The sequence below is a fragment of the Balaenoptera ricei genome, chromosome 8, assembly GCF_028023285.1.
Source record: "Balaenoptera ricei isolate mBalRic1 chromosome 8, mBalRic1.hap2, whole genome shotgun sequence".
NCBI classification, from domain to species: Eukaryota; Metazoa; Chordata; class Mammalia; order Artiodactyla; family Balaenopteridae; genus Balaenoptera; species Balaenoptera ricei.
Window position 1 is genome coordinate 102,062,130 of NC_082646.1, and position 19,193 is coordinate 102,081,322.

Consider the following 19,193-nt stretch of genomic DNA (forward strand, 5'->3'; position numbering starts at 1 on the left):
TACCATTTGTAACCTGTTTACTTCTTTCCATGTGCTACTTGTAGTATGGTCGATATATCCGCTCAGCTCTGCGTCAAGAGAAGGCTCTTTCTGCCATTGCTGACCTCCTGACCAATGAACATGAGCGGGTCGTGAAAGCTGCCTCTGGAGCACTGAGAAATCTGGCTGTGGATGCTCGCAACAAAGAATTAATTGGTGAGGAGCTGGATGTTAACCGTTACCTTAGCATCTAGTACAGCACCTTTAATCCAGCAGGTGCTAAATAATTTATTTGTTGAAAGGGCTGAGGAAGAATCCTAGTCCTCCATAGTTTGTGAATCTGGGGGTTGGAGAAGGTTATAGTTTAATGGTTCTTGGAAAGACAAGAGGTGCTGACTCTTCAAAAATAGAATAATAATATCTATTTATTGAGCATGTACTTTGTTACTAGGGATTGTTAAGCATGTCTGTATATTCTCATTTAAATGTCACCACTTTACAAGGGTCCTTTTTTTAAAATTTAAAAAAAATTTTTTATTAGAATAAGTAAACTGAGGGTCAGGGAAGTTAAGTAATTTGTCCAGAGTTAATATAGCTCATAAGTGACAGAGCCCAGTTTTTGTTTTTTTTAAATTCACAATGACTGTTCTATTAAGCTATAATAGTAGTGTAATATTCAGTAGTATAGTATTCAGTGTACTATTTTCATTAGACTATCTGAATGGACTGTGTAGCATATTTGATATAAAGTATTCAGATTGTTTTAATGTGACTGAAAGAATAAATAAAAGAATAGGAAGGACAATACATCCATGGCTATTCCAGGTCCTTTGCTCTTTTGAAATGATAATCCTACAGGAGAATGAAGTTGATTCATACGGATAGTATCTATACTTGATGTGATCAGCGCGACTAAGTGTAGTGTTACGCTCCTCAGAACCTGACTCAGCTTGTTCTCCCTGCACACATTGCTCCTGTCTTACCGCTATAGGTAAACATGCTATTCCTAACTTGGTAAAGAATCTGCCAGGAGGGCAACAGAGCTCTTCCCAGAATTTCTCTGAGGACACTGTGGTCTCTGTTTTGAATACCATCAATGAAGTTATTGCTGAGAACTTGGAGGCTGCCAAAAAGCTTCGAGAGACACAGGGTATTGAGAAGCTGGTTTTGATCAACAAATCAGGGTGAGATTAACACTTAAAATTACAACTGGAAAAATTTGAATATGAGAGAGGGGTTGCTGGGAAGGGGCTTTCCCCTTTTGCTCTTTAAGGTTATTTTCCCTTATTTACATGGAAAGTATGAAGAGGTATTGCTCTTTTTTCTGTCTTAATGTTGATCCATAAATTGATAAGACTCTTACATCAAACATTTTTTTGTGTCACCGTTTGAGTTAAAATATGGGACTTGGTGAATACTTGATCTTGCCCGTTTTGGGATTTATATTCTTACGTTGCATTACATTAGAGAGTACAAGTTCTCAGCTTCTTCCCTCGTCCTACATCCAAATTCCATCTGGTGTTACTTTCTCAAAAGGAACCGCTCAGAAAAAGAAGTTCGAGCAGCAGCGCTTGTATTACAGACAATCTGGGGATATAAGGAACTGCGGAAGCCACTGGAAAAAGAAGGATGGAAGAAGTCAGACTTTCAGGTAGAATAACTCTTGGGACCACGACTTTCACCTTTTTTTCCCCTTGGTCTCAGGTAATGCTTTTGTCTTTGTTTCTTCTATTTCACTGTCACACTGAGTCTACTTTTTTCTTTTTTTTCTTTCGGCGGCATGTGGGATGGTTCCCCAACCAGGGATTGAACCTGGGCCTCTGCAGTGAAAGTGCTGAATCCTAACCACTAGGCCACCAGAGAACTTCCCCTGAGTCTACTTTTGCCCCAAGTCTCTGTGTGTAAAGAAATCATTTATTAACTTTTCCCCCAAAATGGTGCCTGTAGTTCATTTGCTGCTGAAATAGCTCTGGTCTTCCTCTGTGTCATAGCATAGTGTGAATAAATACCAGTGGTAATGAAGGATGATGGCCTTTTTGACTTTTCTCCAAATCTGCCTTAGCCCTTTGAAGGAGTTTGCCATTTTCTGAGACTGTCATTTTCTGAGACTGTATCTCCTTGATAGCGTGAGTGTTTGATACCTTTGTAATCTGTTCAGAACACAAATAGAAGCCTAATATCCTAGTTTTGTTTCACTATATAGGTGTTTATTTAACCCTTACGAGTTACCTTTTGGTAAGAATTGTATTTGAGAATAAGGACCTAAAAGTCTGAGCCCATTAAGGAATAAGATAAGGGTGAATTCATTACTCTGTGACATTATTGTGTTTTATGTTTGCCTCCAGGTGAATCTAAACAATGCTTCTCGAAGCCAGAGCACTCATTCATATGATGATAGCACTCTCCCTCTCATTGACCGGAACCAGAAATCAGGTACAGTAACTGGGGGACATACCCCTCTGCTTTTATTCCACTTCTGCTATTCTTCTGCTATTCTTTCGTTAGATGGCTTACCATCTAATGAAATAGGATATATATTTATTTCTGAATGAGCTTGTCTTTTGGTGGAGGAAGAGTAATACTTCACCTCAGGATTATAACCCAGAAGCTGGTAGACCTGAGCATTAGAAAATAAGACAGGCAATTAGCCTGCGTGTGATTCCCCCATCTTTGCTGGTGGACTTAAAATGACCAGGGAGTGAACCCTACTCTGTTTTCTCTATTTAAGATATAGTTGGCACATAACATTGTATAAATTTAAGATGTACAACATAATGATTTGACATATGTATATAGATAGTGCCTGACTTAAGATGGTTTGGCTTATGATTTTTTGACTTTGTGGTAGTGCAAAAGTGATATGCATTCAGTAGAAACTGTATTTCACATTCTGAGTTTTGCTTTTTTCCCTGGCTAGCGATACATGGTGGGACAGTGTCTCACACTGGGCAGCAGCGGCATCGGCTGCAGCTCCCAGTTAGCCGTGCAGTCATGAGGGTGGACAGCCGATACACTTACAACCGTTCTGTTTTTCGCTTTTAGTACAGTATTCAATAAATTATATTATGAGATATTCAACACTTTATTATAAAGTAGGCGTTGTGTTAGATGATTTTGTCCAGCTGTAGGCTGATGTAAGTATTGTGAGCACGTTTAAGGTAGGCTGGGCTAAGCTATGTTTGGTGGGTTAGGTGTATTAAAATGCATTTTCAACTTATATTTTCAACTTATGATAGATTTATCAGGATGTAACCCCATTGTAAGTCCGAGGAAGATCTGTATATTGCAAAATGATTATTTTTCCCTTTTAAATTTTCATATAATACCAAGTAGTATGTGTTTACTGTTGAAAAATTAGAAAATACAGACAAACCAGAAAAATGACAACAAAAAAAGTCACTTATTTCTGTTATCCAGAGATAACCACTGCTATCCTGTATCTTTTAAACACTGCCATGTGAGCAAATACATTTTTCTTCAAAAGACAAATCATATATTAAGTGCTCATTATAACCCTTATTATCTTAATGACACTTGGGTTTTGCCTCAGTCCGGGTCCTTAAAGTGTAGTCTGAGGATCGCCATATCTGTTGACACGTGTGCTGATGGTGCAAAGCAGCGGTGGTGCTTTATTGCTGGGGGCTGAGTGTAAACCAGGGCGATGACGCCAAACCAAACTAGTTGTTGTAGTCTTCATTGCCATGTACTTGCAGTTATAAGAAGGGCCAGTTTCGGGAGGGTAGGGGGAAAAGAAGGAGCCAGTTTCACTTAATGTACTTGATGGAACTGTAACAATATTAATTTTATTGTTTCTGCTCTTGAGTACACAGCTTTTTAATATCCTGTGTTGGTGATATAGGGAGTACTCATAAAGCACCCTGTAGCATACCAAAGCATGATGGTTATCTTGAGGAAATGCACTTGTGCTATTGTTGGAGTTACTAGGTACACTAACCACTTTTTTTTTTTTGGAGCACTATTTTTACTTAAAAAAACAGCAGACATTTTCTTGAAAATGAACGCAGTGAGCTTGTCAGTTTGAGGAAAAATAACTGACAGTACTTGCCTGAATTTTCAAGTGAAAATTTTAATTTTGGAAGACTTGTATCTGTCACTGTGAGCCTGGTAACATCCCAATAGTTAATATACTTTTTTTTTTTTTTAATTTATTTATTTATTTATGGCTGTGTTGGGTCTTCGTTTCTGTGCGAGGGCTTCCTCTAGTTGTGGCAAGTGGGGGCCACTCTTAATCGCGGTGCGCGGGCCTCTCACTATCGCGGCCTCTCTTGTTGCGGAGCACAGGCTCCAGACACGCAGGCTCAGTAATTGTGGCTCACGGGCCCAGCTGCTCTGCGGCATGTGGGATCTTCCCAGACCAGGGCTCGAACCCGTGTCCCCTGCATTAGCAGGCAGATTCTCAACCACTGCGCCACCAAGGAAGCCCCGTTAATATACTTTTAAATGAAATCAGTGGCGATGTTAATGAATGTGATTTTTTTGATATTATATCATGAAATGTGTTAACATTTAGAAAATCGGCGTAACTCTGTGAACCAGTATTTTCCAAGTGACCAGTGCATGATTTTCAAAATCATGCATGAGTAACTGATCCATTCAAAGTGTAAGACAGACCAATAGATATTAATTTAACAGACTGTGAAGAGAGCATTAGTTTGGATTCAGATTCCTTATTGCGCTAACCTTAAAGAAACTCTACTTGTCGAGTATTAGTATACTATCAAAGAATATCCACAATTATCTGAAAAGACTAATAAAGATCTCCTCCCTTTTCCAACTTCTTATCTGTGTGATGCTGGATTTTCTTTATATAATTCATCCAAAATAACATCACAACAGATTGAATACAGAGGCAGATATGGGAATCTAGCTATCTTCTCTTTAAAGATGTGCAAAAATGTAAAACAATGCTTTTTATTTTTTTAATAAGTGTGTACGTTTTATAAAGCCATCTTGAACAATTTGGTACACTATCCACTGTGATGCTACTAAATAAGAATCAGTTTGATTCCTTTTTTTTTTTTTTTTCTGGTGAGAAAAAAACATTTTTAATCATTTTTATCCTTTTTTTTTTTATTGGAGTATAGTTGATTTACAATGCTGTGTCAGTTTCTGCTGTACAGCAAAGTGAGTCATTTATGTTCATCCAAAATAACATCACAACAGATTGAATACAGAGGCAGATATGGGAATCTAGCTATCTTCTCTTAAACCAAACTTTAAAGATGTGCAAAAATGTAAAACAATGCTTTTTTTAAAAAAATTAAAAGTATTATTTATGTTAACGGAATAAGTTTATTGTTTTTTTTAATGAAATAAATATTTAATATAAATTTTAAATGAAATAAATATTTAAAAGCACTGTAGCTATTAATACATGTAATCTACACCAGTGAACATTCTTTGGATCCTCATAACTTCTAAGAATATAAAGGGGCCCTGAGACCAAATAATTTGAAACCTGCTGGCTTAGAGTGAATCGTTTCTTATGTTAGAGTCTGTAGGAAAGGGATCTCTTTGAGTCCCATGAGGGCTTTGTCTAGAGCCTAGCACTTGTGGTGGGTGCTTAGTAAAAATTTGATGGGAGGGAGGGGGAAGGGAGGACAGACTAGAAAACAATTTTTATGAGTTTAGATTTTGAAGAGTTGGTTTTTGACCTGGATAACTTTCTGACTCCCTGTAGATAAGAAACCTGATCGGGAAGAAATTCAGATGAGCAGTATGGGCTCAAACACAAAATCATTAGGTAGGTGATGAATTCCTGCCTAAGGATATGGAGTAATCCGTATTATTATGTGGGATGAGGAGAACCATCTGGCTCTGCAGCTCTTTCCAGCACCCGCACCATTTACCTCCTGGAAGAACACTGGCTGGACATCCCATTTGGAAGGATTCAAGGAAATGTAGTAAAACCTGATCTATCTACCTTTTCCCACATTCCCAAATGCTCAGAGGTTAAAAAAAAAATCTTCGTATGCCTCCCCCGTTAATACAGAGTCAAGTGTGTGTCCCTAAACTGTTGCCCACAGCCTTTCACAGTCTGACGCCAGGTTCGCTCTGTCTTACTCTCCATATCCTCTGTTTGAGCCCACCTAGTCTACTTGCTATCCTCTCTTCAGTCTATACTTTTTTATTTTGCTCTTGTAATACCTCCTATTGGAATGTCCTTCCCAATTGCTTTGTAAATGGTCTTCATCCCCAAAGGCTTGGCTGAAGTCCTGTCTACTTTGTTAGGTCCTTCCTAACTATGGCAGCTCACCTCACTATCTTCTCCTAATTCCAGTACCCTTCATAGATCTCTTCAGTTTAGCTTTATTATCATATATGATATATATTGCCTTCCCAGTTAGATGTAAGTTTTTTTATGTCAAGGACCACCTGACCTTAATGCCTTTGGTAAAGCTCAAATGCTTCACCGAAGAGGTGCCTAAATCACATTTATCTGCTTAATACATATTTTACACTAGAGGGGAACATCATGTCTCTGTACTTCTTTTTTTTTTGTTTTAAACTAGATAACAACTATTCCACACTGAATGAGAGAGGAGACCACAATAGAACACTGGATCGATCTGGGGATCTAGGCGAAATGGAGCCATTGAAGGGAACGCCCCTGATGGTAAATTCTCTTTATATACTATTGTCCTTCTAAGGCTAGTTCTGTTTTGAAGCCTGCATGTTCTGTGAAATAGGAAAAAAGTACGTACTGAAAGACAGCACCTTTTCTTGTAGGGGTTTTCAGGGAAAAAGTAGGAGTTTTGATTCATGTTGGGATTTCTTGTGCCATTAATCTGTGATGGTTGAGATGGGAGAAAGAAGGCTATAAATGTGTTGCTTATGTGACTAACACCAACTGATCTATTCTCACATTGCTCTCTTTCTGTTCCTGCCTTTTTTTGAATATCTTGCCCTTCACTTACTATTACCTTGTTTTGTTTGAGTTTACAAATTTGGGGATTTTCCCTAGATCTGGCATGCATTCATGAGGTTCCTATTTTCTTACTCATACTAACACATTGCATGTGTTCACAGCAGGACGAGGGGCAGGAATCTCTGGAGGAAGAGGTGGATGTGTTGGTTTTGGATGATGAGGGGGACCAAATGTCTTACCGCCCCCATGGTATGTCCTTCAGCCACCCCCAAGATCATCCTTGAGGAAGGAGTTCTCTGTGTGCTAGCAGTTTGCCAATCATGCTGATCTGATCCGTCTCAGCCACACGGGGCGTGGGGGTGCTGCTTCTGTGATTGTTACCTCTTAAGAGGCTGGGACATGCCACTGGTGATCTGATTCTCCATTATGTGCTACTTCCTTCCCTTCAGATTTGCTCAACTCTCTTTTGGTTCTCCTTATTCCCAACCCTATTAACATCTCTTTCTCTTTTTTCCCTACAGCAGAAGATTTAGCACCACTCTCTCCGCTACATCTGGGCTTATAATATATGTACTTTTATTTTTTGGTGGTGAAATGGACTGATGATTTTTCCCTTTCTTCGCTGGACTGTTGTGCCCACTGCCACACTGCCTCCTGCCCTCGTAGCCCTAAGTGGCTGCCTTCTTTCCATCAACTCCCTAACTTCTTCCAGTGAAGCTTAATTGTCCCTCCTACCCCCTCCAGATCCCCTGCAATTACTCCCAAGAAGCCTGACTCGGTTATATGCATATCTTGAGAAACTGCTGCAGATTAGCTCTTTTTGCCAGCTCTCCCTGGAACTCTTGACCTTGTGTGGAGGGAGGGAGAGAGTGGGAATCCTCACTGGAAGCCATGGGAAGAATTGGAAGTTATATGCTATATATGCAGTGTCCAGCAATCTGATAAACCGATGATTCTTAAGCAAGATTTTTTTTCTCTTGGTGGGGAAGGGACCTTTACATTTTTGGAGAATGGAGGGCGTGAGCTCTTCCTTTATTCCTAATGACTATTTTTGAAGCAAAGAAGGCCGGCAACATTGGCACATACCACTTGGCTAGGGCCCTTGAGAAAGTGAAGGTTTCCTAGAGCTGAGATTAAGAAACCTTGCCCTCCTCATCTCCAGGGCAGGGACCATCAAGGACCTACAGACTCCATCTCTTCTCCACGCCTCATGCCAGCCCTGGGCTGCAGCTGCTGCCCCTTACTGAGGCTGTCCTTAACCTTCCTCTCCCATCCTGTGATAATGTCTGCTGACTTGGCCTGGCCATTTGCAAGAGGCTATAGAAGGAGGAGAATACGTCAAGGAAGACTTTTTGGGTGAGAAGGAGCAGAAAGATGTCTTCCGGGGAGGAGAAGAGCCTCTAGGAGGAGCTAGTAGGAATGTACATGAATCATTTAGTCTGAAACTGGCAGGAAGCTACAAAGCTGGCTTCCCCCTGCCCTTATTTCTCCTTTTTCTCACCCTTATAGCCCCATCCTCCCCTGCTTCCTCCCTGGATTGGTTGGCTGACTAAAGGACTTGATGTACATACTCCTGCCCCCTTTACCCTTAAAAAGGTGGGGTTCGCCCTTGGCTTTGCCTCTTCTTTGTGCCTTTGGCCTGGGGTGCATCTCCTCCTTCCCTTCCATGTGCCTTTCTTTGCCTCTGCAGTCTCATTTCTCATGATTTTGCAAATTATATTTTGTTGCTTTCTTACCTACTTCTTGGCCCTAAATAGCAGAAAGAAGAGGAGAGGTGACCTAGAGAACCTCAGTCTCTCCACTGGGAATTGGAATAGCCTCTAGTATTAGCCATAGAAGGTTTTTCTCAACTGTGTATGTTGGGATTTTGCAAAAATCCTGTTCTGATGAACCTCCAAATGAGATTGGTGGGAGGAGTGAGTGGTGTGGCTCTTACTCCTTAGTTGCCCAGAATGATTGTCGTCTCTGAAGGGGTTATAGGGAAGTCGTGTCCATATCCCCCTCCCCGACCCCCCACCACCCCCATACCTCCTCCTTTCAGTTTAGTGTATATTATCAGGTTGGGCTAGAGGAATCAGCTGCTATGCGGTTGATTTTTTTTTTTTTTTTTAACCCTTTCCCTTACTTGCCTTTTACTCCTCCCCTTAATCTAAAAGCTCTGTTTAATGCAACTGGAAATCTTTATCCTCCTCTCTCCCCCTTCCTTTATATATTGAGGCTTTGGGGTAGGAGAAAAGTGCACAACCCACCACCCCCCTTCCCCTCTGCATTAAAATTCCTTATTTACCCCTTTTCCCCTTCACATTTCGTCCCACTCCTTTTCTGGCAAAAAGGAGCCTTTTCCTCTCTGTGACCCTAAAAGCATACTGCACAGGGGAAATCGCCCCCATCCAGATGTGGCTCCACTCTTGGTTTCTCTTGTCTTCTTCTGCTCTTTTCCTGGTGCTCTTTTTGTCGGTGGGGTGTGGGTAATAGAACAGCCATGGGCTTTTGGGGACCTTTAACTGTTTGTTTTTTCCTTTTCATTTATAAAAACACTAAACGTTCAATTTCAGAGAACCAAAAATCCCACCTTCCCACCGAACACTACTAAGGGGCATGTCTTCTGCTCCATACCTTTTCTGTTTTTCTTTCTCTCTTGTTAATGCTTTTAAAAACAAATGAGTTTTTTTATATAAATAAAGTTTTTAAAGTGTGTATGTGGGGGGTCTGTGTCATTTCTTCACTTTAAGCTGTATCTCTTCTCTCCTTTTCATCTTGGTTACTTCCTTATGTATCAGTGTCCTTTTTCTCTGCAGAGCAACTAGAAGGGGATTGTACCAGGACTGATTTATTTTGAGCTCAATCCCAACTCTTAACAAGGAACATTCTTTTTAATTATATATGAAACATTTTTCCTCTGAAGATTCTTAAAAATTAAATGTGGCTAAGTAGAGCACGGGAAGCTTATTGCTAACTTAGAGATAGGAAACTGAAGTATAAAGAATAAGTCACTGGGATTCTTTTGCGACATTTGACAAAACTAACGTTGAATAAAGCTCATTGCAATACATGACCCTCTTGAACGTTTATGGGTAGAAGATTAGAAACTACCAGCTCCAGCTATCATCCTAATAAGTATGAAAATGTAGAATTATAAGGCTCACTAGGCCATAATGTTGCTTCTCAGGCTATCTGCAATCTTTTAGTAAGATGTTAAGGGGCAGGCCTATAGCTAGCTTCCTCTGTGTCCTCCCAAGTAATACGTGGGTGGGTAGCAAATACTCATTGGATTACCAGGGGTTGTCTTTACTGTAGAGGCCAAGGATTAAGACCTACAGAAAGGGGCTTATTTCTCTGGGGCCCATATTTCCTGTTACATTATTAAGACTCGAGAATTTATGTAAAATGCTTTCTGTATGCCCAATCTTTAGATTAAAAATATATAGCTGCTTCTGGTGATGCTCATGTCTCAATTTTGTTGAACTAGGTCTTGGGTATGAAAACTTTCTTGGGCTTGTAAGACCAAGAAATCTAAGCATTGTAGCTGATAACCTTTTAGAGCTTGATCTGTGTCTGACAGTTGTAGTTTTAGAAGGATGAAGCACAGAGCCAAAAAGCTGTTAGAGTTTGCTTTACAAAGAGGTTTGGTAGACCTGCTTGAGACTTTTTTTTTTAAATGTAGAAAAACCTGGCTACTGGTGAATAGCCTTTATTTCTGTTTATTTCTGTCATATTCTTTATTATGCACGGGCATTGAGCTTCATAGAAACCTTACTCTTCTCTCTGGATGGGTCCATTTGTTTTATCTCATTCAATAAATATTTCCCCAGCATCTTCCATATGCCAGGCATTGTTGTGTATGTTAGGTTTAGATTAGAGAATGAAACAGATGGACCCTTTCTCATATGCAATCCATGAGAATTCTATGCAGCTGAGATCTGTGGTCTTTTAAAAACATTTTTCTGCCCTTAACTAAAACAAGGTGTTAAAAAGAATGATCTGTAAAGTCCCTGTATCTCGTTTCTTGACACTGATTTAGTAATGCTTTTGAAGGCTCTTGATATCTCTTAATACCAACTTTAGGAATCCTGTGTATTTTGTCAAGATTTGCCCATTTGTTCCCTGATCCTTTAGAGCCTGAGTTTTTTGGGTTTTTTTTTCCTGGAGGCGGTTATAGATTATGCTCAACCACTCTTCTGCCTCAGTGAGCCTTTTTTGTGAACATGTTTGTGCAATAGCTGCAATGAGTCTTGCTGTGACATACTTTCTGACAGCTCAGAGCAATGACCTCACTTGGCCACTTGTTCTTTCTTGCTGAACTAATGCACTTTGTTACAGAGTAGAAGTATCTCACCCAGGAAGAACTAAGGACCAGTTATTCTAGATCGTTATTTTTCATTTTGTCTATCTTTATATCTGAAGTACAGGATAGTGAAGGTTTATCTTGGTATTTTCATAGATAGAGTTACAGACCAACTACACGCAGCCTTATAGATCTGAGCAAGTACACAGGAATTACCTGGGAAGCTTGTTAAAAATGCAGATTTCTGTGCTAAGTTTCCAAAAATTGCTTAAATACGTGGGACTCAGGAATTTGAAATCTTACGTAACCTAGGTTATTCAAATGCCTGTGGTGAGTTAATTGCAACTTGAGACACTAAAGACTTGCTTAAGAATTCAGCCTCAAACTAGAATCCAGGATGACTGGCTTCAACTCCGCTGGCAGTGATACTAGTTTCATGGTGGGTGTGGTGATAACCACAATAAAGGAGTGTTCATATAGGAAACTGTTTATCTCAAAGGAATGAATGATTACTGTCGAATCTGAGATGATAGTGACAGGCTGATATGTAGCATGTAGGTTGGAGAAACTTCTTTTGTAAATCATGTCATCTATATAATGCCCAAGCTGATGAGACGTGAACTTAGCCCTTGATATGGGGCCCTCTAGGGCAATAGAGAATTCCCTTGAGCCGATGGCTCTAACTAAAGTGTCACTTCTGGCTACAAAGGGTACCTCAGCTGGGAGGCAAGTGGCCCCATTGGCCAAAGCCAAGGAGGTGTGTCGAAATTTAAATCACTCCTGAGGGACAGCCTATACCAAGAAAGCACGCGCCTGCGCGTGCCCACACACACGACATTGTAGGAGCTAATTTATTTATTTTTATTGTGGGATCTCAGTTCCCCACCCAGGGATTGAAGCTGGGCCATGGCAGTGAAAGCCCGGAATCCTAACCACTAGGCCACCAGGGAACTCCGCAAATTTCTTTTTCATGTAAATTTATGACTTTTTTTTTTTTTTTTTGACCTTGGTGCGCAGCATGTGGGATCTTAACTCCCTGACCAGGGAGCGAACCCTCGCACTCTGCAGTGAAAGCTCGGAGTCTTAACCACTGGACCGCCAGGGAAGTCCCAACCTATGACCTCTTGACTTTGCTGTTGTCTATATCACTTAAAGCGTTAGTTCTTCAGCTGATCCACCCAGAATTTAGGGGCAGACGTGGATGGAGAGGAAGCTGGAGGAAATGAGGTAGGGAAAGCATAAGTGAAAATAGTCATTTTGGTCTGTCTGTATTATATCCTGACAATATTTTTTCGCTTTTTATGTAGTATGAAATGTGGCCATGGATGGATTGAGTCAAGAGCATTATACCTGTTAGTGTAATTGTAGGAGCCATAAATATTATTGTAAGCATGTGGCAACTAGCTATTTTGTTTTATTTTTAGCTGAGGAGAAAGTGCTGTGCTTCTCACTGTATACATTTCTATCTTTATTGTTGAAAAGGACAGGTTCTTCCACTTTTATTTAGGATACAGAAGGGATTACTATCTTGCTGTCTTTGCCCAGGTATTTGTAGTGCTAATGGACAAATAGTCTGAATGCCATAAGGCATTTGTGCCTGAGGAAAAGAAAAAAATACGAGATATTCACGGTAAGGTGCCAGGCACTTACACTGCTCTTGTCTTCAATTCTTTTTTGCTCCATCCTTAAGGCAAAGTTAGCATTGGGCTTTTGCAAACTTTGCACTCTGGGCCTTTTTACAACCCAGTCTGTTAGAATCAAGGGTGGGGGGAGTGTAGTGTGTATAGTTGGAACTAATTCAGACTTCTGTTTTTTGGCATTGTGGTGGATTGGATACTCTGAAAAGTACTTTCAGCAGAAACAAGATGCTGGGTAAAATGTATTTATTTAAAAAATAGTTACAAACATATTGCTGAACAAGCACAAAAGTAAGGCATCCATAGAGCTTCAAAAATGAAGTGAAAACTGGAATTGTAGGAAGTAAGCAACTGCTAGAGCTAGCTTTTACTCAGCTTTTGCCAAACTCAGCAGGCTTTCAGCATCTATTTTAGTGACTGTGCAGGCTATGGGAAACAAAATGAAGGTGACTCCAAGTAAAGCCAGGATACCCTCAGTGTAAAGGTGAACAAGAAATAAACTCTATGGAAGAGGGCAGCAAGGAATTTTTTGTCTCAACCTTGATATTACCCAAAAACTGGGCTCACCTCTTGGTGGGTGTCAAGCCAAAGACACAGCCAAGCCAAAGATCAGGAGAAAGAAAGATTTATTACTTGCAACAAGTAAGGAGAACACCAGGGATCTTTGCCAAAGCAGTGTCTCTCCAGATCAGCAAAATGGGGGAAGTTTTAAGCTAAGGCTACGTGCATATTCATGAAGGAGCTTGGGCTGAGGAGAATTCACCATAGAATTGGGGCTAAGGTTGACAGAGTCCAAGCTGTAGTTGATTGAAGCCAGAAAAGGTCAACATCATCATTAGGTTCCAGTTGATCTGGTGGTTGAGTGCCCAAGGGGGTGTTTAAATTCTGAAAAACAGCTCAAGAAGGTGCTTCAGACTAATCTTTACCGTTAAAACAGAACTGGGAGTCTCTACAACTCATTTATTAGCCTTGCTATTGTTACTTCTCTTGCCCAGTAACAATTTGTTCTTTTGTTCCCTTAAGATCATTATTACTGAGACCTGTTCAAGGGCAGGCATTGTGGCCAGGCTTAGATCATAAAATGGCTTAGGCCTAAAACGGCTTCTCTTATGTCAGAAAGCTATATCTGGTTCTTGTCTGGGCCCCCTACTCTATCTGCTTACAGTTGGTCATGCCTTCAGGTGATTTCCAGAAGCAAATGCAATCCTTTGAAGGCCTCAATTCCTATATATAAACTCCCAAAGCAAATCCTGCTTAAAAATTATAAGATGCACAAAGAAATAAGATGCCACAAACGGAAAAGGGGCCAAAAAGTCACAGAAGCTGATCCTTAAATACTTCAGATGATAGCATTGTCACACAGACTAATGAAATAACTTTTTGATTAATGAGCTAATGCAGGTTTGAAGCTAAGAGGTGACAAAAAACAACCCAGCAGATTTTTTGGGAAAAAAAAGCCTTTCTGAATTAGAAATGAAAAATACAAATTTGAAATAAAAACTCAGATTAAATTGATTGGAGAAATTGAAGGGGTTCTAGTGAATTGGAAGATCTCAAGAAATTATACAGAATGCAGTCCAAAGAGAATGAAAGGAAGAATGGAAAATGGCAAAGATGTTGAGAAGCAGACAATAGAGGACAAGAGAATGAGAAGATCTAATGTACTAAGTTATCTGGAACTCCAGGAGGAGACAATAGGAAGAGACATTATCCAAGGAGGTAACCACCGATAAGTTTTCAGATTTGATGAAAGGCACTAAACCTCAGATTTAGGAATCCCAATGAGTTCGCCAAGCAAGATAAAAAGCAACTCATATCTAGAGACACTGAGGTAAAATGCTCTCTATCTTGAGCAGCTAGAGATAAAATGCAGACAAACATTAGAAAACAGCCTAGATGGATGACCTGTCAGCATCAACAATGAAAGCCAGAAAACAGTGGAATTCTTTCGCTGCATCCCGTTAACAAAAGAAGTTATCATGGAAATTGACACTTGGTAAAGCTTTTTTAAGAAAGAGGGCTAATTAGAAACATTTTCAGCCAAAAGCAGAGTTTGCCACAGGTAAGTCAGGATTCCTGAGGCAGAAGGAAAATGGTCTTAAATGGAAAATCTGATGCAAGAAGGAACACTGAACAAAGATACTGGTAAATAATGTTGGTAAGAGTAGGTAAGCATTAAGTGTAAAAACTGTAATTTGTGGGAGGGAAATATGAGCTAGAATTAAAATACTGGACAACAATAGCATGTAACTTGGGGTGACTAGAACACTAATTTTCATGTTCTTATATTCAGGAGGAAAATGAATGTATTGATTAGCTTAAGACTTTTGTGAAACTGTACCTATTAGCTAGAATAACCATTAGAGAACAGAGCATATCACCTTCAAACAAGTAGAGAGGGAAGAAGGCAAGAGGAGGATGGGGGGGATCAGATCTGGTACTACCTCTGACAGAACAATCTAAGCTCCCAGGGTACCAGTTATAGGAAGTGGTGAGGAGCCTACCTGTATATCACAGTACTGGGACATAGTGTGTGCAGAAAAAGAACAGTGAGTGAAGTGTAGGAGGGGGCAGAGAGAGCAGGTCCAAGATAGTTTCCATTAAAGCAAAGTTAAAATTTAAATAAAAATTATTTGCTGGGTTGTGTGTGAATTGGTCAGCCTGACTTAAAGATAGGAGGTTAGGACAGAATATTTTCATATCTTGCCCACTGAATTGCTGACTCCTGGAGTCCTTCAAGATATGGAACCTTAGTTTTATATCAGAGGAAGAAGAGTTAAATGAAAATTGAATCCATGCCCTCTATGTTTCCAGACCCCAGACCCCAGACCAAGATCCAAATAAACACTATAGGAAGATGAGAAAAAAATCCAAACATGAAACATCAAAGCAAACCCTACTCTCTTTGCTGCTAGTTACTTCTCTTTGCACTAGGAAACCATGCACCTTTTTTTTTTTTTTTTAATTTTTTATTTATTTTATTTTTGGCTGTGTTGGGTCTTTGTTGCTGCACGCGGGCTTTCCTCTGGCTGCAGCGAGCGAGGGCTACTCTTCGTTGCGGTGCGTGGGCTTCTCATGCGGTGGCTTCTCTTGTGGAGTGTGGGCTCTAGGTGCGTGGGCTTCAGTAGTTGTGGCACGCGGGCGCAGTAGTTGTGGCTCGCAGGCTCTAGAGCGCAGGCTCAGTAGTTGTGGTGCACGGGCTTCGTTGCTCCGCAGCATGTGGGATCTTCCCGGACCAGGGCTCGAACCCATGTCCCCTGCCTTGGCAGGCGGATTCTTAACCACTGCGCCACCAGGGAAGCCCCATGCAGCTTCTTAAAAACAAAACAAACAAACAAACAAAAACTGCTCCCAAGCCAGAGAGTTCTCTAGTTTCATGCCCCTAGGGACATCACCAACATTCTAGGAAAAAAAATTCTCTCCTCCTTTTAGTACTCTTTTTCAGGACCTCCTTTCCCTTCTTAAATACTGATGTACCACCAGGGTTCAACTCTAGCCTGCTTCTGACTTTTTACTCATGGAATTCCTATGAAGGACCCGGGTTCAACCTGATTCTCACCATGTCTTCTCTGTATTTTTGAAAAGTCAGGCCCCAGGCTCTCTTCTCAGTCTGGTTAAAGTCTGATGGTGGACACTTGGTAACTCAGCTCTACTCCATCTTGTAAAGTGTCTTGAATTCTGGTAACTCTTCTTCTTGTGATGGTTACCTCATTGCGAGTTGCTTTGTAACTTGTATTTTACATAATGTCACTTAAGTGATACTGACTTTTCTAAAGTGAAATCCTACACATATTTGTTCAATAAATACTTTATACAGGTGCTAGGACCAAAGGCCATTTCTGTTTTTGAGCCCCAGGGATAGAGGCATTAAATTTATGAGTCAATGAGATAAGCGTTATTATAATGATATGTTTCTAGCATTAGAAGAAGGGTGAAGTCTGCTTGGAGTGAGGGCAAGACTTCACTGAGAGGTAATATTTTGGTTGGTTTGAAAGGATAGCTAGCATTTCATCAATTGCAGAAGATGTGTCATGCAGGACAGATGGCATAATGTGAAAAATATTGAGGTGTGGGTATCCTCATAGGTGAGGGGAAGTTTATTTTATAAAAACATTTCATCTAATAAATGGAGTGATTGAAATATCACCATTTTGCCATCCTTAATAAATAGATCTTAGGCACTGAGCATTAACAGCTGCTAACATCACAAAAGGAGACAATCAGATGCCACCTACAAAGTGGTTTTTCAAAAAAAAAAAAAATCAAACCTGAGTCTGATCAAACCTCTATATCCAATTACTATTTTATAGGAAATACAGAGAATGTGGAAAATGTTAAAGTACACTATGGGGATGCAGTTAGCAAAATAGGACAAGAATTACAAAACAAATGACCTAATTTTTAAAATAAATTAATTGCAAGAAGAAAAAAGATGGAAGGATACTTATAGACTGAAAGATATCAGTCAATCTCTACAGATTAAAAGACATCAACCAATCACAATGCATGAGTCTTATTTGGTTCCTGATATAAACATAACATTTTATGAGAAAATTGGAAATTTGAACACTGGATACTTGATTTTACTAAGGGATTATTATATTTTAGATGTGATACTGGTATTGTTGGTTATAATTAATTCCTTGTCAGACTGAGCAATGTGATGAAATTCTAGTGGATGGAATGTTATAAGGAAATTTGCTTCTAAGTAGTGTGGGGTAAGAGAGGTTAGAGAGGTATAAATGAAACAAGATTGGCTGTGAGCTAGTAATCATTAAAGCTGGGTTATGGGTATATGGAGGTTTATTATTATATTTGATTTGATTTTTATGTATATTTGGAATTCCCCATAGTCAAAAGTTTTGAAAAATGGTGAAAAACAATTTGGGAGCTAATTGTTCCAGGTCTGGGACTAGGAAGGGGGGTGGTGGCAGCAACTCTAATGCTTGGGTTATAAGTACTTTTACTGCCGTAAGCAGGCCAGTGGGATTCAAACCACCAAGGACACCTAGAGCTCCGTGGTGTTGCCTCCAGAGCAGCCACAAGGATGGGAGAGGGGTGCTGAACAGAGGGGACAGCTACTGTGTAGCTCGCCTACACATTTTAATAAGAACAGCTTGGCTTCTAACTTTTATTAAACTGGACTTCTCAGTGATATTTCATTTAAAAACAGGATTCTGAAGCTTTAAAAATTTTCACTAACTATTAGGGGAACAACTGAATATTTTAAAGACTATCCCTTGAGCTGTTGTCCAGAAGATTGGAGGCAGGGAAATCAGCTAAGAGACTGTTGTGATATCACAAACGAATGAGAAGTTTGTTTTGAGGAGAATGTAGCTAATGAACATTTGGTCTAGGAGGTAAACCTTTTATGAAAATGTTTGGTTTTTTTTTTTTTTTGGCTGCGTTGTGTCTTCGTTGCTGTGCGCGGGCTTTCTCTAGTTGCAGCGAGCGGGGGCTACTCTTCGTTGTGGTGCGCGGGCTTCTCAATGCGGTGGCTTCTCTTGTTGCAGAGCATGGGCTGTAGGGTGCACGGGCTTCAGTAGTTGTGGCACGTGGGCTCAGTAGTTGTGGCTCACGGCCTCTAGAGCGCAGGCTCAGTAGTTGTGGCGCACGGGCTTAGTTGCTCCGCAGCATGTGGGATCTTCCCGGACCAGGGCTCCAATCTGTGTCCCCTGCATTGGCAGGCGGATTCTTAAACACTGTGCCACAAGGGAAGTCCCTATGATAATATTTGTAATAGTTGTTTCCCAGTCCACAAAGGACAACAAAGAGGGTGTGGAAATATGCTCACTCTTCTAACAAAGTCAGTCTCTCTGAGCACTTACTAGAGTACGGGCTGGAAGCCAGCTCCGTCTCCTACCCCATTCTTAGCAGAACACCAGGAGAACTCGTCCTCCTTGCTGCAGTCTCAGCATCTTTGATCACAGTCTCTATTCTTGTCCTCCTGTGCACCATGACTGATCGTATAGGGAGGTAGGGAATGGTGACCACTTCTATCATCACTGCCCCATCTCAACTACAGCTGCCTCAGGTATGCCCCACCACATCTACCTGACAGTACTCTAGATTCTTCTAGCAGCTGAACTCCAGATTGTAAAACCCAACAGTTAACCACCATTTCTTCCCTTACCTCCACAACCTTGGAGTCTATCTGCCTAGGAAAATCCACTGACCTTCGCTCCTATTACTGTCCCCTGGAGCTGATGTCTCCCTGACCCCTGTGCCTTTAAGCCACGCATCCATCCACCAAGTTCCTGTGGCTAATAAAAATAAGCTATTAACATTCCAGACTTATAGGTGAAAATGATTTAGGTACCTCCTCAGGGTTCTCCACCTTACTGGCTTTCACTTCACTCTGCCTTGGTTCTGCTTGGTTTCTCAGAAGTTGTAGGTTTTTGTT

At 40.5% G+C, this 19,193-nt stretch overlaps 1 protein-coding gene across 8 annotated transcripts in view; it reads left to right on the forward strand.

The window, feature by feature from the left end:
* The window catches only part of CTNND1 (catenin delta 1), a 52,267-nt gene extending 42,700 nt beyond the window's left edge, over positions 1–9,567 (forward strand). For 7 of the 8 annotated variants that reach the window (XM_059931636.1, XM_059931635.1, XM_059931638.1 and 4 more), the window contains 8 exons: positions 45–195; positions 971–1,163; positions 1,516–1,630; positions 2,325–2,412; positions 5,681–5,743; positions 6,513–6,616; positions 7,030–7,117; positions 7,390–9,567. In XM_059931636.1, coding sequence (XP_059787619.1) covers positions 45–195; positions 971–1,163; positions 1,516–1,630; positions 2,325–2,412; positions 5,681–5,743; positions 6,513–6,616; positions 7,030–7,117; positions 7,390–7,433 — 846 coding nt within the window. In that variant the 3' untranslated portion in view covers positions 7,434–9,567. The remainder of the gene's footprint in view (positions 1–44; positions 196–970; positions 1,164–1,515; positions 1,631–2,324; positions 2,413–5,680; positions 5,744–6,512; positions 6,617–7,029; positions 7,118–7,389) is intronic. The other variant, XM_059931640.1, reaches the window with a different exon arrangement.
* The last annotated feature ends 9,626 nt before the right edge of the window (positions 9,568–19,193 follow it).